This window comes from Polypterus senegalus, chromosome 14, assembly GCF_016835505.1.
Source record: "Polypterus senegalus isolate Bchr_013 chromosome 14, ASM1683550v1, whole genome shotgun sequence".
NCBI classification, from domain to species: Eukaryota; Metazoa; Chordata; class Cladistia; order Polypteriformes; family Polypteridae; genus Polypterus; species Polypterus senegalus.
In genome coordinates this window covers 94,625,057-94,649,381 of record NC_053167.1, presented here as the reverse complement: position 1 = coordinate 94,649,381, position 24,325 = coordinate 94,625,057, and the positions used below count along the sequence as shown (strand labels likewise).

Here is a 24,325-nt window from a genome sequence, read left to right as displayed (position 1 = left end):
AAAAGAAGCACCCAGAGGGAAGAAAGAAGAAAAATAAAAAAATTTCTTAGTCACCGGGAGAACATGCAAACTCCACATAGGCAGCAAAAGTACAGAATAGTATGAAATGCTGATGAAAATAATATCTCCATTTTTGTATTACTTTATCCAGTTACATTATAATGCACTTTTGACTATTGGACAATTACATTGGCCTTTCTCAAGACTGGGTCAACTAGTTTACCACTTAAAGTATATTTTTGCTGAAAAGTAGTATTTTAACACTGTGTAACCATGTCTCCGAACAATATTCTCTGCACCTCAGGGATGTATTTGGCCCCCTTTTTTATTCTTTTTCTACATGTTGTATCTTGGCTATATTAATATTTAGCAAAGTGTTGATTTTCATAATCTCACTATGAAGGTGATACATGGTTGTGCAATGTCTTTATTGCTAGGTGATGCAAATTCTGTAAAAACTTTGATAAACTTTTGCATTATACTGGATAAAAATTAAGTTTCTTCAACTAAAAGATGACCTGGCTGAATTATGATACAAACATTAATGCAAAGATAAACATAACATTTCTAATCCTCCTTCTCCCATTATGGTATCAACCCTGGATAAAGTGCCAGGGCTCACTCATGTGCACATCTACACATATACAAAGGTATTAGACTAATTAAAAAATGTTCATAAACTTCAGCTTTTTTGTTTTAAAAGGTGAAAAATGTAAAGAAAACAATAAATACTAATTTACAGTTTAGTTTTCAATGAGTAATTAAAACTGACTTACAACTCTGATGACTTGGGTTCAAAACCCTCTTGCTATATTAAGTACATTTGGTTTTCACATTCTCCTGTGTTCCCATTGTCTTTCTATGGTTATATTTTCTTACATTTCTTCTGACATAGTGTAAGTGAGGATGTGTGAAAGGTTGTTTGGGTATAACTTGTGAAGATGGGTCGCCAATTTGTTTCTTTGTATTCTGGGAAAAACTCTGGCCTGCCGCAGTGATTTAAGGAAAAGTACAAAAATGGATGGATGATTAGAAACTCTTGTCCTGAACTGCTTCAATTGAACATTTAAATACAAGTGAAACATGCATAATTGTCTTCCGCCTTTTATTTTTTGCTGTCAGTTATCATTATTTCAGTCTACTTTTGATAGCTCATTTGATTACACTTCAGTTCTGACTGTATAAAGAAGAAAATAGTTCTCCAGAATTTATTTTTACATTCTCATTATTTGAAGAAATAATCAAATATCTTAATTTGTGAAAGTGACCAATCAATATGAATGATGTTCCATAATTATTCATATTGGCACAGATGGTAAAAAGTGCATGCTGGAATGATGTCTTTGAGAGTTTACCATTATAATTACTAGGGGGCTTTAGCCCCTGCTCGCTTTGCTTGCCAAACCCTATCCCCCGCAGCCTGCATATTAGCCAATCGCATATGTGGATTTCACTTTCACGAAACAACAAATCTTTTAATTCTTGTCGATACGCCTCTTCACTGGGAAGAAACACTACTTTTCCCAGATGGCAACACGAATTAGACGATCTACGAGTCTCCGACTTGAAATTTAAATCCGAACAATATATTCAATCTCTTTTCGCTGTTCCGTTATTTCACTGAGTAATAATTTCCATTTGTTTGTGCTAATGTGATCTTTTTTATCATTTTTTTGAGACTTTCAAATTTTAGTACTTTCATTATCTCTAACCTGCTTTGCATGTGTATCGCACCAAAGTTTTTGAATTCTTTACGACATTCTACTTTGTCATCTGCTCTTTCTCTTTTATTTCCGGCCCTGGACATGAAAGTATCTCTCTCAAAAAGTCACGTCTCGTTCCAGTATTGTTTTATTATAATAGAGAGATATGAGCAGTTTGCAGATGCTAAAGAAAGCTGACCTAACACAAAGGTGTGATAGATCTCTAATGAGTTAACTAATGAGTCTGTTTTTACTTCCAGAGAAGTCAGTCTTTTTGTGGCCCCATCATATACAAATTAGTGTGATTAGAGTAATGCAGAACTTGAGCCTGTTCCAAAAATGGAATGAAAGACAGGAAGCTTTGCTGGAAGTTGGCTTGGACAGACTTGTGACAGATTTAATGTAAATAGGTGCAGTGTATTACATATAGGAAGTAAACATGTTAAGTATTAATTATTGAATAGTGGAGTCTGAAATATGAAAACACACATTATGAGGTGGATTTAGTCATTGCGCACAGTGTACAGAATTGGTTAAGAATGCTAATAGAATGTTCGGTAGTATAGCCCCACATGTGGAGTAGAAGTCGAGGGTAATTATGCTTAAGATATATAATGCACTGGTAATGCTGATGCTGCTTGAGACATATAATGCACTAGTAATGCTGACCCACAGCAATGTGCACAGTGTTGTTCTATGTATTAAAAAAAGACACCAGTATTAGAGTAAATCCAGAGAAGAAGAACTAGGAAAATTCCAGGGCGGTTGGGTATGTGCCATGAAGAAAGCTTAAATGAACCAAACATGTTCAATTTAGGCAAACTGAGTTTGAGTGGATACATATAGAAGTATTCAGAATTATGGTAGGAAATTACAATGGTGGTTATCAGCTGTTATTTTAAAGTGACTGCTTCAAAAAGAATATTGAGATACAGATGGAAGCTTAAGGATAAATTTCACACACATTCTTAATATATTGTCTTCACACAGATAACCCTAAACATATGAAATAAATTACCAAATAATTTAGCAGAAAGTAGTATTTTAGGGGCCGTCAAAACGTAAATTGATGTAATTTTGCAAGAGTTCGTTGAATACAGCTATCTTAGGTTGAATGGCGTATTGTGTTCATTATTCTAACGTTCTAATTACATGGCACACCAAAAACATTCAGACATGTGCATATTAAGGTAGTTTACAGAAACCATGTGATCTTTCTGTGTTTGGACTGTGGGAGGACTCCATATTTCCTCTGGAAAAGTGCCTCTTCATTTATCTTTGCTAGTTTCTGACTCCTGCCTATTGATAGTGGCAGCTATTAACCATGTCAAGAAGAGTATCCTCCTCCTGGAATACACAGTTGACTACATTAATGACTTCTGAACTGCTGTCTCCCTTTTGGCCATTTACTGAAGCATATAACAGAGGAACACATAAAGCAGGCATAGATGTTAATGGCCTAATCCATTTCTACACGAAAGGGCAACCCATCAATCCTTTAGTCTAGCATCTAGCTTAAGTGGGAGATCTACTACCGTGTTTTCATGAAGCATCAAGCCTGCTTATTTGCTGCAGCAGAGTTTCCAGTCACTAAACATTTTTTCTAATTCAGGTGGTTATTAATAAAGATCAGTTACTTTATGGCATTGTAAGAAATGTACTTAATCTTTCTGCCATGAGCTTCAGCCTTAGTGCAACAACAACTTTTATTTATATAGCCTGTTTTCATACAAATGATGTAGCTCAAAGTGCTTTACAAGATGAAGAAAGAAAAAAGAAAAATATAAAAATAAGATTAGACAATACTAAATAACAAAGAATAAAGTAAACAAAAAAAAGCTTCTGAGGGCTGGAGGAAAAAAAAAACAAAATCTGCAGGGGTTCTGAGGCCATGAGACCACCCAGTCCCCACAGTGTAATGAAAAATTTGTTTTGTTATCAGCACCATGCTGTACAGACTTAAAAACAGTTTGCATTTCTTAAAATGGATTGTCATGTCATGTTTGGTATGTGCACATTTTTCAGTCTCTGGTTATGAAAGTTTCTGTTTAAATCATTTAATCGTTAAAGCTTCTGTCACCAGAAAAATAAGCAGCCAGCAGTATATTACTGTTAATAAGACTTTTGAATGTCAAACTTTCTAGCGTGAAGTACTGCCTTAGAACCAGAACTGTTTTTGTCTTTACAGTTATTCAAATGATCATGAAAACTTGTTAGTTTATTCATAGTTTGAGCTCACAAGTTTGTATCACAGGCCTTAAAACTACATTTTTTCACTAAAATTGCCTGTAGAAACGTGTCTGCACTGTTTGCCATATCTGCTATTTGTAATGAATTGTCAGTGGTGCTTTTTATCTTTGCTTAGTTTGCTTTTAGATCACAAAATAACACCATCAGAAATTAACTTAGCTATCGTATATAACTACTTCAGCTTTTAATTGGACAATATTTAGAATATGTTAATTTGCTATAAACACAACTAATACTAAAATGATGGCAATTAACAGTTTTCATTATAAAATATTGTACAGGATGTGATCCCTGATAATGATATAAAATGAGTGACAACACATATTGTACTGTTTATGATATGATTTCTTGTTGTGCATTACTGTATATACAATTTTTTTTAATATTTAATGTACTTGTATTCAGTGCTATTATTGCAAGCTTAATGCTGATTGAACTTTTTGATTCTTACTGTAACTTGTGATGTAACTTGTCTGTTTTTAATAAAAGCTTCTATTGATTAAATGTAGATATTAAGATCCATCAATTTGTTCACTCAGTCTGTTTTAGGGTCACATACACTTAGACCCTACCATGCTGCATTGGACTCAGTGTATGAATAAACCCAAAGTGTTCAAGTACAAGTAACATTAACTCATAAAGGGCTAATTTAATTTGCCAGTTGTGTCTTTGGGATATGGTGTCTTTGGGATATGGAAAAATCTCCGCAGAACATATGTACAGTATTCCTCTAGGGTGTAGACTATGTAGTTACCACTGCTCAGTCAGTTCTGCATCTAACTGAGGTAGTGAAGTATCATTACCTTTTGAAGGCAATATATTATGTGTATTTTTTGTTGGTGCTTTTATCTGAATCCAAGCACAGTTGCTTTGTATCTGTAAAGGTAACACTGGCTCATTACATAACATCCTGAGAGACTCCTTGGTGAATTATTGGTGAAAATAGAATTGTGGTTTACAGTTTTATCCACTTAGGTACATAACTTACACTGACATTCTCTAAGACTGATATTTTTATTGACTGCCTGAAATCGATGGCCCTCATATCCTCAGTGTATGGAGCCAGAATAAAATAAAACAAAATGTAAAAAGTCATTTCTCAAGTGTCAGCTTCTTAAATATGAGGAAGCTTATTCTGAAAGATCTAAAAATAAAATTACTCAAGCAGTACAAAGTTCAAATATGATTTTTTTTTCATTTTGTCATCTTAACCTGTGATTGACAAGTATAGCATGTGCTATTGTGTAGAGAGTTGAAAGCAACAACTACAATCCCTGCTTTGCACTAGGGGCTGGGGGAGTGGGGTGGGGTGCAAAATTAATATTCACAATTTATAATCTCCAAACGCTCTTTTTAAACTGGATTGATGACACCCATCAGTGACTGGCAGAACTGTAAACCTCTGTGCTGCCAAAATCCTGTGAAGTAATCAGACAAGGCCAGCATGACTTTCACCCATCAGTCTGGATACTGCTGACAACATAGCAACATTACTGTTAAAAAGAATGAATATTTCATTGTAAGAATTCCTGGGAGAAACAACAACTGCCTGCTGACAGATTGCCAGGCATTTCACACTGGAATCGGAGCACAGCAGATCTACCCTGAACTGCAACATTTCTTTCTTTCTTGATTTATTTATTTACTTATTTATATTTTTTTGTGTAGACCATCTGAGTGCAAATGCAAATGGGAAGATGACCAGTGGTAGTGTTATAATGCTGAGGCTTTGTAGAAGAGCATGTATTTGTAGCTTCAGGAAGCCACTCCTTCTGGTCTGCGTCAGCTGTTTGTGCTCGCTTTATCTTTGCCAGTTACTTGAGATATTATTTTTAAATGTCTAAGCTTCATGGGGAATCTGTCTATAGTCTGCACTGGGAAGAAAACAGCAGGGCATTTGCAGACAGCCGCTCAGCCTAAATCATGAATAAAACAGAAGACATCAACAACGGACAGCATGGTAATGTAAACATTTTCACTAATTATCTGGTTACCTGATTAACAGGAAAATATGCTCATTAGATGGGCCCTTCTGTTGAGTTGTGGAATTGTTTTTTAAAAAGTATTAAAATGAACTTTTAATCAAGTTTGACTGGGGCGGTGCAGTTTATGGATACCTTGAATTCTATAAATGTGAAAAATGAGTCTGATAAAATGTTTCTTATGAAAAGAAATAATTATATAACATTTTTATAGTTTTCTACTTTCTAGTGTGTGTGTATGTTCTGTATACAGTATATATATATGCTAAAACTATTTTAGCTACTATTTTAAGTATAATAGTAAATGTTGATATTTGAAATATAACATTTAAAAATATCAAATATAAATAAATGTAAATAATGTTTAATATTTTAACATGTTCAACAGCTGAATACTAAGTAACACACTTTAGTTATATTTTATGATAATTTTCAAGGATTTATTTTAGTGTTTTAATTTTGTATATGGTATACTACAGTAGACTGAGTTTGTTCATACCACCCACTGGTACAATTTCTAACTTTAGATGGCACTCAGTCCATTCTACTCACTGTCCCGTCACAGACCTCTTTTAAGCTTAGAAGGATGATAACTGTTGTGAATGTATGTTAAAATTCCCAGCAGCAAAGATACAGCCAAAGTGGGTTCCACAAGTTAAATGGACAACAAATTAAAATATCTCAGCATAATAATATAAGAGCAGGAATACTATTTTACTGTAGAAACATTTCTCTCCTATTATATTAAAAACAATTCTACAGAAAACATTCCCCAAAATAAGTTACTCTGGAATACGAACATAGGAAAATGGGCTTATAGAAACAAACAAAAAAAAAAAACAACAAATAACCTTCCCGGATAAGTAGTGTGGTACAAAGCAACTTATCCTCTGCCAGGTCTGATTAAACTTTTTTGAGTCAGTATTCAGGTAGGAGAAATCTTGTCCATCTGCATCATTTATTTGCCCTTGCAGTACCATGCTGAAGAAGGAGCACCCATCATAGCAGGCTGTTACAAAATGACCAGAACGGTCAAAAAATACAGATAGAGGGGTTATATTTATAGAGAATTGAATTTGCATAATAGTGCTAAATTAATTCTTACATATCACACTCTGATTAGTTAAAAGACAAGAGGTGTTTTAGCACAGCACAACTAGCTTAAAATAAGTCTCCATTACATCCTTGTTCTACATAGAATCAACAATATTGCTTGAATTCAGCTGTTCATTCTTTTATGAAAATGACAATATACGTAACATGACAATTAGCAAGTCTTACTAGGTGCATGAAAGAACATTACGTCAGCCAGTTTCTTGATCCATCCTTCTGGATCATCCTGCTTGTTCTTTCTGACATTTCTAAAACAATTGTTTATATATATATATATATATATATATATATATATATATATATATATATATATATATATATCGATTTGCACTGCAAAACAAAATACTCTTACCTCTAAATTATTCTCTCACACTATTATGTAAACTGAAATGGTAGTGGTATTTGGGAATAGAAAGTATTGATTGATTAGAATTTTTTTTTGTACATTTTTCAGAATTAGCTACTTTGTGTACATAAATATTAGTTTGTACTTTAATGCTACTGATATTTTCTTATAAAAATTATAGTAATCAAAAGTCTTGTACAGACCCCAGTTGCAAGGTGTTCCCCATAGTGCAGAACAAGTGCTAGGTACTAAAGTGTCCTGGCGGATTTTGCACTAGCACAGGAGACCTTACCAGTCCTTCTAGGCCACAAATGGTGGGGAGGGGGACACCATGCCCTACCATAATGAATGAAACTTGCAAGAGCATTAACTTCTGGGGATGTAGGTGAGATCTTTATGGAACAACAGGCTAGACAAGTGTTTGGGGAGTGGCCTGACACTTTATGGGGAAATTGGGTTTCAGGTCAAAGTGAGATCTATAGCTAGAAGAGATTTTCAGGAGTGTAGACCCAGTAGTTATATAGACCATTTTTGACTGTGGAAGTAATGGATGAGCTTCCCCCATATATAGTTCCTGGCTGGGGTTTAATTAGATTAGATTAGATAAACTTCAGATACATACAGCATCAGAAACTTAAAAAGAGGAATACAGACTCTCAGGACAAATAAAACAGCCAATAAATCAATAAATTGAAAAGTAAATAAAAATAAAACCCCTAGAATAGCTTCTTAGCACAATTGTGGGGAATGACCCTGTGGATAAAAATGCTGCCTCCTGGAGGGGATGGAGGGGATTTTTCATGATGGCATCCAATTTTACCATCATCCTATTTTGCACAACAGCTTCCAGGGTATCTAGGGTTCACCCTGTGATCGAGCAGGCTTTCCTGATAAGTTTGTTTAGGCATTGTGCTTCTTTTGAGCTCAGGTTGGCTTCTCCAGGAGACTGCACTGTAGAATACCACACTGGTAACTATGACCTGATAGTCCAGCTACTGGCCATGTGGCCAAAGAACTTCTTGTAAGGAGAATAAATGTTTGTAATGGAATAAACGAGGCCAGAGGCAAGAGAAAAGAGGGAGCAAACAGGAGATAAATAAGAGTATCAACATGATGGAAAAGTGCTTTAGGCACCCCCACGTGAAAGACTGGCTGTAAGTCCTAGTATAGACTCAAGAGACTTTTTATTATTTATTACATTACTCATTTTGTTACTGCATCTTCAATGCACTATACCGTTTTTTTTTTCATATATTTTGGCTTCATTCTGAGTCTGGCGCCAACTTAAAATGACCCCTTTTTTTTTATTTTGAGGCAATTAAAATAAATGAATATTAGTGGTAGAAGAAGAGGAATGGAATAAGAGAAGGAAAAAATAATGGTTAATGTACAGTAAAGGCAGCAGGATATATTTCTGGTATAGTGAAACACTGATGATTATGATTCATGTTTGTTGATATAGATCAAATAGCGATGAGGTTTGCAGAACCAGTTTCCCCTGATTAGTTGCAGAAACATAGACACTGTACAAGTAAGCCAACAAAAAAAAATATATGCACTAATGTTCTAGTTAAAATTTTCCTTTTGAATTTCTGTTCTAACCAGAATTCCATTATTTTTCTGTTAATGTCAGGTGGGACAGTGTACAGGTTGAGTACTGAAGCCATTAAATCACATGTATCTACCCAGGAGCTACTTTATTTATTTATTTATTTATTTAATTTGTAATATCATTGTCTTGAGTTGTTATAGGAAAAAGTAACTGAACTACATATGTAGTAGTCAGTCTAAATATATAGCTGTGGTGTAGTCTTCATACATAGTGTATAGTGCAGTTAATATAGCAGTATCATTGCTCATAGTGTGGATCTCATTAGCAGACCTTGACTAAAACTATACGTCCCATGTGCGACAAAACAGCCACTGATGTCAGTAACAGATCATCAGCATACATGATTACAATTATTGGATTAAGCACATCATACCACTACTGTCATTTCTAATTCAGTTATGTGTGGCTAAGGCACCCCTTGTTAAATCCATTTGGTCCCCATGGAGGTAAATGACAAGAATGTTAAATCCATTTGGTCCCCATGGAGGTAAATGACAAGAAGGGGAAAAACAGGAATCCTTTTATTTCTTGTGATGCAGAGGAGTCACTGTTGGTGATGATCTTTAGAATACACAATCATTTTTGAGTAATTATGTCCAATTTAAGTATAAACTGATAGAGCAATGACAGCAGCTTAGAAGGAAAAAGTTGACTGATACTGGGCTACATCTTCAAAAGTTCTAAAAATGGTTAGGAAAAACTAAGTAAAATGTGGATGGGCCATGCTCCATGGCAGGGCGCATACACTCAACACAACACAAAGTCAATGTAAAGTTAATAAATATTCAAGCCTCTGACTGTTGGAAGAAAGCTTGAGTACTCAGAGAAACCTCTTGCAGACATGGAGAGAACACCAGATGGCCAGTACCTAGGCTAATATTCAAAATAGGTTAAATCCAGTGTGTCAGAGACAATGTGATTTTAATAAATAAAGCACCTAATCAGATTCATGATACAGCACACATGGCCTACAAATCCTGATATTTGCATGTCCAAATTAACTTTTGATGTTTCTTTTATCTCTAATATCAGTATGGTACCATATAAATTAGGTTGCACTTTATAAAAACACAGCAAGAATGTGAATATTAATATAGTAATGGCTATAAGCTTATGGTAGGTCTTAAACTGCAATAAAGGAAACAAGCAAAGAATTTGCATAAAAAGTTGACAATTGACATAAACAACAAACAGAAACGAGTACATATTTTCCTGTAGTGGGGTGCTTTAAAGCTATTTTTGATGGTATTTTCACTGAATAGCACTTACCAGAATAATCATTAACTGACTGAAGGTAAAATTAATATTTACATTTTTGTTAGAGTGTTTGGAAAACTACACAACCACTAACAAATCTGATTAAAGCTTAACAGATGCTAATAGATTGGCTGTGTATTGTTATAATTTAGATTTTAATTCCATAATAAATAGCAGCAAACAGTAGTTATGATGATTGAATTATCCTCTTGGATATGTAATAAGTTATCTATGAGTAATCATTTGTTTCGTGCGATTGTTTAACATGAAGTAATAAATCAACTTTAAGTTGTTGGATGATCGAACAATATGATGTAAATTAATGTGAACAAATAGAACTGTAGTTATTTATGTGAGGTGAAAATTCTGTAGATTGCACTAGCTGGGGTTTTGGCCCCAACGTTGCCAAAATAGGTTCTGGCCTTCATATCACTCTGAATTGGATTAGGTACATTTCAGAATTTAATGTTGTAAGAATTTAATTTCTAGGTGTTTCCTTGTTTTACATTTTTAATCTCTTTTCTTTAAGACAGACTGAATGTTTTACTGTGTATCTATCTATCTATCTATCTATCTATCTATCTATCTATCTATCTATCTATCTATCTATCTATCCACTGCTAGCTGTCCCCCGCAACTCTGTTCACACAGTAATGAAACAGGACAAATTTTAAAAATTAATAAATAAACAGGTATTGCTAGCTATGCGGAGGTAAAGTATGCTTCAACACGTGGCAAGAGGTAGAGTGACTCAAAAGGAGGCTGGCATGTGAGTGAGGAAGGTCCTGCCCGGCTCCTCACTCCTGATGTAACACTTCCCTCTCCCCTCGGTCTGCAGCCTTTGTCTCGCTAAATCAACCGGAATGTTCAAACAAATTATAGGAGAAAACCCGATCTAATCTGTTAAGTAGTTCTTTTGTGAAAGTGGGCAGACAGGCAGACAGACGTTGGATTTTATATATATATATATAGAGATGTGTGTATGTGTGTGTATATATATATATATATATATATATATATTGTGTGTGTATATATATATATATATATATAGTGACAGTGCTGGCAAGTTACCTCAACCAAGGATGAGTCACTCAAGCTGGCATGATCCAGCATTATATTACCAGTTACCAGTGGCAGAGGGTGTCCATATGTGTGGCAAGCCTGCAGAGTTGCATGCTTTTTCCAATTAGTGCAGCAAAAGGTGAGCAGTCCCTTTAAGGATAGCAAGCGACCTCTAAGAGCCATGTAAAGAGCATAGAATCCATCCATTGCAGTGCTCGATGTCGACACCACAATATTTAAAATGCTAACATCTGTCCATCTACATGTAACACAATTACTTGAAAACTACTGGGCTAGAATATTGATCTTGGTCTTAATCTAAAAAAGTTTATGACCTGATATGTTCTGGACAAAAAAAGTATTGGTAGTCTCTGCAAAGTGATCTGTGGTCGTGAGTTAATAATAGTAAAGTGATTACACAAAACCAAGTAACATTGCAGAGGCCGATTGTGTAATGAAGTATACTATAATGGGAAGAAGAAAAATAAGAGCAGTGCCATCTGCTGAATGTCAAGTGCAGTGTACGGAATGCAAGAAAGACAAAGTTGGAAAAATGAATGCTGACCATTGCATAGGGAGTTTACTGTTGGTTATATCTAGCTTTGTTGTTGGAAGAATACAAGACCTGGAGCTATATTGACAAGCCAGAAGTAATTCTGAATATAGACCAACTGAACAGCAGGCACACATGATGGCTCATAGGCATGCAAGAAAAATTCCAGGATATAGAATGCAAGCATGACCCCTAAACAAAAATGCACGGTGACAGTCAAGAAGACTGTCAATTAGTCAAATCTACCAACTATATGAAAGCGTTGCTTTTACATCCTTACATCAATGTTTTTTCTGAAGACCTTTCTTAATAGACTAACGCCATTGATGTAATAAATGTCAAGCTGTATTTTTTTCTTGTTGAAAACAAAAGAATGTGTTGTCAAAATAGAAAAATTCAAGTTGTTTTAGATGAGCCACTAGAAATAATAAAATATTTTGTTACCTCTAGTAGAAGTGAAAGAAGTAGCTATTTAAAAAACATAAGATGTATCAACAGCTCCTTATTGTTAACATAAATATCCTTGGGGTCAAACAGTAAATCATAAGCAGGATTTGATATTGCAACTTAATGGTTTATAGATTTATTCTGTGAACAACATACCAATGAATGTAAATGGTACAACCTTCTTAATCTAAATAAAATAATTCAATTTTAATATAAAAATTGTTGTTACAGTGTGTTAGAAATATTCATGATTCTAGCCAACCACCTGCAGCCTGGCCTTCTATTTCTTATGGGTGACGAGTGTCCCTCGCATTTAGCACAATGAGATTCAGTGTCTGCTGTCTGTTACAGGGTGAGCTCTTGGCTGACAGCTATTCTGTCTTTTAGGATGTTTCAGAAGGCAAATGCCTCCAAGTTCATTCAAATGTTTACATTGGATCTTGACAATGGCAGTAGTGATTGTCTTTTTAGACAAACATTTGCTCTTGAATTTAGTAGCTCTTGCAGCTGCTCTTGACTCTGACCTGATGTGCACAAAGGTCTGATTATTGAATGACAAGGAGAGCCGGGAACAGTAGTACAAGGGGTGAAGATTGTTTTTGTTTTCTTGTTAATATAGTGCTTATTCTTCATTTAAATGTACATAAGCTGTGCAGTATTATTTTTTTAGAAATGTATCACAGATGTGCAGTCAAAATTTTAACCAGATCTACTGCCGTGAACATATTTTGTACTTCGTATTTTGGAGTAATGCAGGATAAATTGAGCATTGGTCAAAATAAGGAATAATGATGACAGTGTACAATTACAGTATAATAAAAATGGATTTTGTTAACTGCATGTCTAAAAAGCCATTCTTAACTTGCTATTATACAAAGGGTGATCAAAACATTTTGAGCTTGATTCTAATTTTGTTACTAATTAATATGTGAATGGAAAGCTTCTACCATTTTATAGTCACTTTTATTTGCCACAGTCAAGAGATGGGCTAGAGTCTTATCTCAAGGCAGGGGGTCTTTCGAAGATTGATGATAGTAGAAAATGTTTTCAGTGGGGAGCAAATTATAATGAAGAATTGAAGAGTGACAGAGCATGACATAATAGACACTGCAGGGATTGATTATGTGTCAATTGAATCCACTCTTCTTGAGCAATTGATTAATCATAAGCAAGGTATGTGCGCACAGGGTGCCCAGAATACTGACTTTTGAAATGAAATATTGCATTCATGTTCCAAAAAGATACTCGAGCTAATGAATTTAGACTGATAGAAATGTAAGAAGTGTGCCAGTCCCAGCCCATTAAACAGACATGACCTTGTGTGACTACATCCTGTTCCCCAATCTGATGGATTACCACTATGGGTTGTGCTGTGCCAGCAATGAAGACGTCATGTCAGCTTGAGAATGCCTTGTGAATGTCATAACAAATATATTTGTGTTCACAAAAGTTATGTTAAAAAAGAATATGTTTGTTTTCCCTGTAGTGTCCCTTAATAGGTTAAGTTCACAACTTTTTGATTGCTGTTTACAGTATATAGTAGACAATTTTTCTAATTGGCCAATGAAAATGGAATTTATCTTATATGGCAACTTTTTACTATAAGAACAACCCCAAGCCAGTTTTCAAGTACAAGGTTACGGTAAAATTGTGTATATTATTCTAAATATCTAAAGCAAAATTGACAATTTATAGAATGAAAATCATTAAAAATTAGCCTTTTTATTTTTTATGGCCTGTAAAAACTGTTATGGTGTTTCTCTTGGAGTTAAATTGTCATGAAACATGGGCTTAGCACTAGATGCAAACAAAACTGTCACTACATATTGCTGCAGAAAAATCAAATTCGCAATAGAAAAAGAAATTAAATTTGTCTCTCTCGTCTGTAAAAAGTGGTGTAATTATCATTTCCAGAACTACACTGGGTTATGTATCCCTCTTCACCACAGTAGATGCCAGAATTTTGTTCAGGGAAGCTGATAAAGAATGTTGGTATTCTTTTGTCTTTAACAAATAAGAGTCGAATAAAAGGAGATACCAACTTGAGTTACAACTGAAATAACTGCACGTCAGAAAAAATGATTTCCTGCTAGAAATAATAGATGTTAGCTCTAACAAATCAATTAGTGATAAGATGTGTTTAAAGACATTTGACATCAATCTAATGGTGTGCTGAATTATTTGAAGACTGAAGATAGCCCTTTATCTCACTGAAATATCTATTTTTTTATACTTTGTTGGAATCAGTTGGGTATCTAGTACCTATACTCGTGTAATTGAATTTAAATTCTGTTGAATACCACTTTTTTGCTGTCATAAGATTTATATTTCAATAAATACAGAGCAATACAAAGTACTGTAAATCAACATTGAGCCATTAAAATATCAGAAAGTATAAAGACCATGCCACAACACTTGCCTCATAACCCTAATAGCCAAGAAACATTGAGAAAAAAACAATGTCAGGAAATTCTGGAAGGAGAAAGAGCAGAAAGGTTCAGGAGAAAGAAAACTTGAGTTAAAGGGATGTTGCCAGAGAAGTCAGCTGAAAGAAACTGTGACACAGCTCCCCAGAAGACAAAGTTTGTGGGACAACTCAAATACATTTAAAAAACGTGCATTGGGAACAATAAAAGCAGAGTGGATTTTGGAAAGGCCTATATCAAAAACTTTACAGAGATCAGATACAAATGGTGCACAATTTTTTCATACACTAACTTATCTAGAGCTGTATTAGTACATTATTCTAACACAATTTGAAATTATGTTATGGTAATCTGAATAAACCATACTCTTGCTAAGCCAAATGTATAAAACATCATGGATTTGCAGCTGCCTGGAGACAACCGTGTGTGAATTTTACTTAAAACTGGATGGGAATCATTAGATGACTCGCATTTCTAAACTAATCCATTACCTCATTAGGGCAGCGCTCAAAGTAGGGGCGATGATTTTGAACTGCAAAGATCAGAGGTGTTCTTGTTAACCTGGTCTGTTTATAATGAACCAGCTCCGGTCAAATAATCTCCTAAAAAGACCTGTATTAGACATATAAATGTATGTAATGTGTGTAGACTGCATGTGTTAAAAATAAACATAACTTGTTGCAAAGAAAACACTTTCTGTACACTGATTATTCATTGGTGTTTGAAGACATCAAATGTGAATGATCCGTGGTCGCAGGTGCTGTGTGAGCTCTCTTTTGTTCAGTGTAAGTGTTGAAGTAAGCTTGAAGTTTTAGCACGTATGTTTGTGAAAATATGAATTGCAAAATATGCATTAGAAGAAAATGATGTATCACACTCCATCAAAAGGACTGCCATTAAGAGAGGTGATAACTAAGAGCCACAGGAGATCAAAAATCCTAAATCAATAAATGTGACTAATGACACCAGCAGAACAACAACAAGGCTGCTCAATGCCCACTTTCTGGCTGCACATCTAAATGATAACTAAGAGAAGTTCACATTACTGTCTAATTGGAAATGCAAACGTGTCATGCCAGAATAGCCACAGTGTTTTAACATGTAGTAAACAGACAACAACAGACAACAATGCTTTGGTAATGTAATGGTGGTTTTATTGGCAAGGTTGTAGCACTCATCCCTTAATCCACCAAGCTTTAAATATGGCTCCTGTCCTACCCGTAGAGCACAGAAAGCAAGACTCTCATCTAATGAAGAAAATGAAGTTTCATACTTTCATGTTTACTTCATTGGAGCTACTTTTTGCTCTTTCTCTACTGAAAGTTGTCTGTCACAAGACTCTTCAACACTCCTAACTTAATGAATCTGTCTGCAATCTTTTTTTCAAGACTAAAGTACCAGTGAATACAGACAGCCAAGGCAGGGCAGTGTTGCAGCAAGAGACCCCATCCCTGGTGGTCTGTCATTTTGTAACACCTGCATACTGGATATTATTTCTCTTGTCACCTTTCTAACTAAAATTGTACACTTTATAGATTTTAAGTCCTACTGTAAACACATTTTCAATATTTGTGAGCTAATGTGATGCCCCTTATTTATTTAAAATATTTTCTTGATCATTTTTTAAATCCATTGAGAATTATTCTGCAATTTACTTAGTCAGAGTACTTTGAAATGCTAAAACTGTGCAAATGAAGGATTCCTTAAGTTAGACAGCCCATTACTCTAACTGTACTGCAAGCAAGACATATTTATTTGCTTGTCAAGACAGTTTGCACAGTTTGCAATGACCCTTGGGTGATGTGACAGTCAAAGAGTCTATTACTGATGTTAATCTTTGAAGCATGATGTGTAAAGACAATGCTTTCAATGCTTTTTTTATTTGTAGCTGTGTTTATTACTGCAAAACAAAATGAAAGAAGTGCATTCAGGAAAGAGACAGCATTTAGCAATGTTATCGATCAATTTGTAAAACTAAGATTAAAAGTTTATAGTGTCATTACTGTCACAGTGTGCAGTGATTTCTATCTAACCAACATTTACAATCCAAAGCATGTAAAGTGTCACTACTCTCTGGCACAATGATTAGTAAGTATAACTATCCTACCTCGAAACGTCTGTCTTTCTTACCTGAAAATCACAGACTGTATTTATCAGAGAGTAATGAGGTAACTTTAGAACTAGTGGCAAGGTTCCCAACCATGATTGCTGTATGCATTGTCTTTTGCTATTTTTATAAAGTGACACTATTTGACTCTAAATTTTAAACATTTTGAAATGGTATAAGGTAAAAACATCCTCCAAAAGGAAATAAAAGGCTTTAATTAATGAGATTTTATTTGGGAAAACATTGCAATTAGTGGAATGTTGGAGCAGGAATTCAAAGATATAAACACTGTTTTTTAACTCTTTATACCAATGAGCAGAGGGCCCTGTCTAAATTTACTTCTCAGTGTTAGTTTATTGCATTATTTGACAAAATACAATATGTCATAAACAGCATGGATGCAACACACATGCAGCGAGCTGAGGTGTTTTGCCAGCTCGTAGTTTTCAAAGATATTAAGATACAATTGTCTAACATCTGCTTTGTACACTATAATTTATGTTCTGCTTGTTTTAATTGGCTTAAGTCAGTTCTCTATTTTGTGTTGGATCGTAAAACTGGATATTACCCTCTATTTGCCACTGTCAAATTGTGCCAAATATAGGTAGATAGATGTATATTTGTTCTTAAAGGAAATTTAAACTTTGCAGAATGAAAAAAAGAAATATATATGTTACTGGCAATGTATGAAATTCAGGCATTGTATAGAATGCCTGGCGTGTTTAGGCAAAATATATCCAAATTATTTTAATATTGTATATACTTTCCCTAGGCATTGTATGTAATACCTAGTCATAATATAGAATGGCAAATGGTATTTAGGCAAAGTATTGTCTTTTGGCATTGCATTGAATGCCTTGGAAATGTGTGACATATTAATCGTTTCATACTTTGACATCCAATTTTCGGCATTCTATACATTGCCTAGGTATTCTATACATTGCCTGTAACATACATTGCTGGTAACATACGAGAGAGAGACGGAGATATGCACACACAACATATATTCACTGCCCACTTTATTAGGTAGACCTTGTTAGTAACGAGTTGGATCCCCTTTTACCTTCAGAACAGCCTTTGTTCTTTGTGGTATAGATTCAACAAGGTGCAGGAAACATTCCTCTGGGGTTTTGGGCCACATTGACATGATAACATCATGCAGTTGCTGCAGATTTGTCGGCTACATTTCCATGATAGTTTTTCGTGAAAATCCCAGTAGATCAGCAGTTTCTAAAATACTCAGACCAGCCCATCTGGTACTAACAACCATGGCACATTCAATATCACTTTCTTATGCATTTATTAATAATATTTGTTAGTTAAAATGGATGTTGAGCAGTGATACTTACTCTTACAATTTATTTGTTGAAAAATCTTTAGTTGTCTACTTTTGAAAATTCATCTAATGAATAACTTTAAAGGATCAACTTCTGGCCACATGTCCAGGTTACTCACAGATAAATCTACCTCTGTTTACCAGTATTCTCAGAGATCAATGACTAAGTTTCTGTAACTGGAATAAAGGTTTAAATGGAATTTTAGAAACTGGATTTCTCTGAACAATGGGGTTATTAAAGCTCATGTACAGTAATTGCACTCATTGTGTCCGTGTGCTGCCATAGAACAAAAATGACAAACCATGGGTGGTTGTTAGGCAGGTTTTAAGTAATATTTTCTGCTCAACTTTGTAAAAGAAGAAGATGTATCATTTTCATTTTGAGCACGTAGTTGAAGCATCACCAACTATAATGTGGATATCTTTTAATAAAGTGAAGCAGAGACATGTGTGAGCATGGAAGCATCAGCTTGGCAGCAAATGTGTGTTCAATTCACGAATGAATATGCACAAGAAGCCAAAATAATTTTTCAAAGTTTGCTGCTCCTTAATTGGATCATTTGTAATGTGTCATCATGCAGAAGGAGAAGTTGTGAAATATTGCTGGTTATTGTATCTTATTACACATGTTTTAATCACTCTTATGGCATTTCTATTAATCATTTTTAATTAGACTCTCAAATGTAAACTTTTTTCTCATAAACTTGAGGCATCATTCAAGTTTTCATCTAACTTCTGTTTCATAATTTCTTCCTTTAGTTACTGGTTTTTGGTGGCTCACTGGCTACCTGCAGTATCTGGTGTTCAAATCCCAGCATGGTCACATTCTGCACGCCTTCTAGCTTACCCATCTCTGCTCATCTCTTTATTTTGATTTTTTTTTGGTACTTACATTTCCTTCTAGTTGTTTGCTTCTTCCTCAATTTTGGTTAAGTGTGCATTATTGTACCCTATAATGAACGCCTAAAGCTTCTAGGATAGGATCTGCCCCACCATAACCCTGGTACATCTTGCTTCAGCCCAGACAGCTTTAAAAATGTATTTATTGTAGGCTAAAATATAAGTGAGTGTTGTTTTACTGAAAAAGTATTCCTGTATGACTTTGAAATGAAGATGAAATAAGTTTTGGACCCTGATTCCTGGTGAAAGTGATGCTCTCCTTCACATGCATGCAAGAGAACAGCTACGACTAGGATACTGTTAAAATACACTTTCGGGTTTCCAGTTGAATCATTTTTGTTGATTAAAAAAACATTTTCAAGCAATAGCCTTCTTCTTTTCAGTGTGAACTTAGTGTCTATTTTTTAAACTGCTGCATTTCTAACAGTTGGATTCTAGACTTCGATACAACTTGTTACAGTAGAGTCATTATTTGTTAACGTATTTTCTCAAAAAACAGAAGGAATAGTTCTGAGTAAATGGTTAAAAGTGTGGTCTTTTTTATGGGATGGAGTGTAGTGATTTGCTCAGGGTCACCAAGGAAAACAGCAATAGGGACTGAGCCTCTAGTATAGGGGGGCCAAACTAGGATCTTGGAGGTCTATATTGGCAGCAGGTTTTTGTTGTACTCAATTTCATATTTAATAACGACTTAGTGACAATAATGGTGTATACTTCTTTTGATTTAATTTTAATTGACATCTGTTTTAAGATGCAGAACGCATTAATTGTTTCTTCTTTTTTTTTTATCAGACAGACAATAATGAAATGCAAAGTAAGCCTATGGGTGTCCAGCTAACTTTATTCTTTATTTATTTATCTTTGTGTCCATCTATTTCATCAAAACATTATAAAGAAATAAGTGACATTCTGAAAAGTATTGGTCTGCTTCGGTCTAAAAAAAACATTTTTATGGTGCTCTAGGAAAAAAAGATAATGAACATTTTAGGAAATGGTAGGTATGACAGAATGAGAGCAGTAGTAGGCCACAGAATTAGAACAAGAATTGGTTTCTAATTAAGAAAACAGATAGACGTGAAATGGTGGCCCTAGAAGAACTGAGTTTGAGACTCCTAATTTTGTTGGTCATCTGTTGGCTTGCTTTGCACCTAATAATTGTTTAGCTACTGGCTAACGAAAACAGAAACACCTCGTGTTTCTGAATCAAAACAGTTAAAACTGAGCAAAGAAATTTGTTCCAATAGCTGCAGTAATTGCTTACTAATGAATATGGCTTGAATGAAAAGCTACAGACATGGTGACCCCCAGTATCTGACTTTGACATCCCTTCTCTACTCTTGTGGTTCACAGTCTTGTGCCTGTTGTTTGCCATTGTGGTTTAGAGTTGAGTGCCTTTGCTGTTAGACCACACAATATACTATCAACTGAGGTGTCTTGTTTGTTTAAAGTCTAACAATTAAATTTAAAAAAATCTTGAAATTGTCTTTAATTTTGATTTTCAGGATTACTTTTCTATTACTGAAAAACATTAATTAAATTTGTTTAATTTTTTTGTTATTCACAGGTGAACCTCGCAAGTTTGATCCAGCATTTAAAGGGCCTATCCATAACAGGTACTTTCCATTTTTTCTTCTCTCACTTCATCTTTCACACGTTTCTGAATATTTTTTATAAATTGTAAAAAGTCACATTTGTGTGGAAAAATATGACTCAAGATGAGCTCAGATTTTGTCCATTCTACTTCTTTGGCAGTCCAAGGCTAAATGACAAGCTTTTTGTTCTTTGTTTCCTTGCTGGGCATCTGCCAGTAGCTTGAAAATAAGACATGACCTTTACACGTGCCTAATTTATCATCTAATTTGAAAAAGATTCCAACCATGCTATGCTGAGTTTTAAAATGCTCTCAGATACATTTGAAAGAGGCAAGCATGGATTCATGTTAGTCAAAATTCATATTTTTGTTCTTTTTCAATACCTTAATATATCAGCTATCTCTCTTCATAATATCATTGGAGACAAAAGTACTGCTTTATATAAAGTTATTAAATATTAAATTATTTAAGAATCTGCTGTCTATATGCAATAACAATAACAAAAAGAGTATAATTTCTCAGATTGCTTGCTTTGTGAGACTGCTTTCCACAGTCTTTAACAAAACCTGCAGCTGTGTTTCTAATTAATTTCCAGAGTTATGTTGATGTAACTACAACAAGAATTTTTGAGAAAAAATATTTACATTTCATGTTGTTTTAGATTGCTGTAAAAAATGTTTTGTCGTATTGCAGCTATTTTACTTCTGATAATTATTATTTTTTCTGAACATTTTAAGTGTTATATTATTATGTTCTACCTTTTCATTTTCTTACCTGTTTTTTGGTGGATTTTGGTGAATACAGATACAGTAAATACAGTAAATTGTTTTCCATATAAAACTTTTATAGCCCCAAGAATAGATAAACTGTCACATACTGTTAACGTTAATATTCCAGTGAATGCAGTTTTATCAATGGATTCATTTTCATTCCTAAATGTAATACATAAAAGTAAAATTTTTTTAAACCGTTCTGTCTGTTGATTCATCAATCTAAATGTGGTAGGCTGATTTTCTAATTTCATTTATCACATCAGTTTTGATTGTTGAATTTATGCACTCAATAAACAAAAAGATGCAAGTTTTACTTGGTCAGCTAGCCGGTATTTTCGGGTATTTGGCAACATGATCATGAATAACTTGGACTGCCAACATATAAGAATTTATTTTCATAGCCAGCAATACACGATGTATTAAAATGTTTGCCTTGTGAGGTGTCGATTGTTTTTCCTTGCACAAGTTCTTTTATGCCTTTAAATTCTTGCTTAAATTATTTTGATTGATTTTTAAGTTTTGTGACTGAATCAATATGAGATTTTGGCTCAAACTGATATGGTGAACTTTTTAGTCTTTCCATGCTTCCCATTTGGTAGAAGTTACTGGTTACAAACATATTTTGCAAATTACACTATACGTCTCTAAGTAGTTAAACTTTTTCCCAGAAGCATATTGTTGCCTGGTGCTATGTGGTATATCCATTTTAACAAAACATCACTTCTTCAATTTACTGCTTGAATTCCCTTCAGATTTTCACTTAGACATGGCTATACAGTAATCCCTCGCTATATCGTGCTTCAACTTTTGCGGCTTCACTCTATCGCAGATTTTATATGTAAGCATATCTAAATATATAACGCAGATTTTTCACTGCTTCGTGGGTTTTTGCGGACAGTGGGTCTTTTTACTTCTGGTACATGTTTCCTCAGTTGATTTCATTTAAGGGACGCTATTGGCGGATGGCTGAGAAGCTACCCAATCAGAGGATGCATTAAGTTCATGTGTGCTGATTGGCTCAGCGACGGAGCGCCGAATACGATTCCACTGCATTAACCAGGAAGTCTCGTCTCGCTCATTCAGCATAAACGTGTTTCGCAGTGTAAAGAGTTAACTTTTGTGCTCTTTTGCATTTATCTTTGTGCGTAGTCAAGCCCTTCGTTATGGCTCCAAAACAATCTGCTCCTGCTACTGCTTCAGGGGCAGGGGCCATGCCCAAGCGCCAACGGAAAATGCTAACGATTGCCGAAAAGGTAAAAGTTTTGGATATGTTGAAGGAAGGGAACAGCTACACCGCTGTAGGACGTATTACGACATCAATGAGTCCACGATTCTTTTTATTTAAAAAGGAGTAAAAGAGTATAAGATCTATGGCCGCAGTGCCCTTTAACCAGAGCGCAAAACGAGTTGTAAGTGGACGTAATAAGGTGGTAGTCTGGATGCAATCTGCTTTAGGGATTTGGATTGAATACTGCCAGAAGAAGAACAACGGCGGTGCTACACAGTCGCCTGAAGAGGCTCCTTTAGAAGAGCTGTAATGCACTCCTTTGTTGCGCAGTAAAACTAAACTCATCGTTATCGGACAAGTCGTCGTGTCATTGTTGGTGAGTAACCATAATTAATTTTCTATGTACTGTACTTAGTACATCTACGTACGTTTAGTGTCACTGTACACGCATTTTACTGTATACAGTTTTTCTTGCATTGTACGTATTTATTGCTGGTGGCCTGTCTATCGTAATGGCTGTAACATATGTGATATCGGAGACGCTCGATATCTTTAAAATAATATTTAGGTTTTACTGTATATAAACTGTGTGTTTACATACGTAATTTCAACGAATCTTACCTAATATTTAAGACAATACAATGGGTTTATGCTGTATAACTGTGCGGAAAATGTTTATAAGAGTGTGGGACAGTTTATAAGGGCTTAAAATATATAAAAATAACCATACAAACATATGGTTTTTACTTCACGGATTTTCACCTTTCACGGGGGGTTCAGGAACGCAACCCCCGCAATCGAGAAGGGATCACTGTTGTGACAAAGAAACAACAGTGTGGACCGTGTTATATAGTACAATTTTATTTGAAACTCGTTTAAGTCGGGTCTGTAATTTATTTAGTTTAATTCATTTTTACTTAATTTGTAAAGTTTAATTTTGTTTGAAAGTCAGGTCTTTTTGTGAATGACCATGTAAAATTTGTAAGTTGTTCACAAGCCTGGCTTAGAGGGAACATTGGTGACTTCACCTGTACTTTATTCCAGTGCTGGGTACTGCAGCTAACAATGAATTCCTTTAAAGAAATGTTGTCTAAAAATTTATAAACATTGAATTTAAGGGTGCATAATATCTATATATATTTTTAATTTTAAAGCAGATTCTCTTTCATAAAATTCATTAAGTGACTAAAATATATTTATCATGTGTAAATGCATTGATAAACTTCCATGGTGGGATAGCTGCTACAGTTAAAAAGAAAGACATGGAAAGTTAGTTGATCACATTTTTTATAAAGTAATAATTACAGATACCATATTCAATCCAACAAATAGTTTATGACAGAGACAGAAAGTCAAGGAACACATTTGCATGGTACAAATTGCCCTAACAATTTTTTTAAAAGCTTGCTTGCATCTACTTCCTTTTCTGATCAGCTGTTATTTGTCAGCTAGTGACATACAGTATGTACATGGAAAAATATAATTCAACTGTTGTCTCCAAATGAATCTTAATTTGTAAAATTACCTAACCACTGCTAAGTTCAGTCTAACATTTATTCTAAACATAACTTAATTTCCTTTAGTCAAATTGCCCATGTAAGCAGTGTGACCTAGTTGCTTCATTTGGATGCTGCTTGA

General features: G+C 34.6%; 1 protein-coding gene across 5 annotated transcripts in view; it reads left to right on the top strand.

Moving 5' to 3' along the window:
* LOC120515151 (choline transporter-like protein 5) overlaps positions 1-24,325 on the top strand; it is a 303,584-nt gene that overhangs the window by 118,975 nt on the left and 160,284 nt on the right. For 4 of the 5 annotated variants that reach the window (XM_039735902.1, XM_039735904.1, XM_039735900.1 and 1 more), the window contains exon 2: positions 20,659-20,707. In XM_039735902.1, the coding sequence (XP_039591836.1) occupies positions 20,659-20,707 (49 nt within the window). Of the gene's footprint in view, positions 1-5,577; positions 5,914-20,658; positions 20,708-24,325 lie in introns of those variants that run through there. The other variant, XM_039735901.1, reaches the window with a different exon arrangement.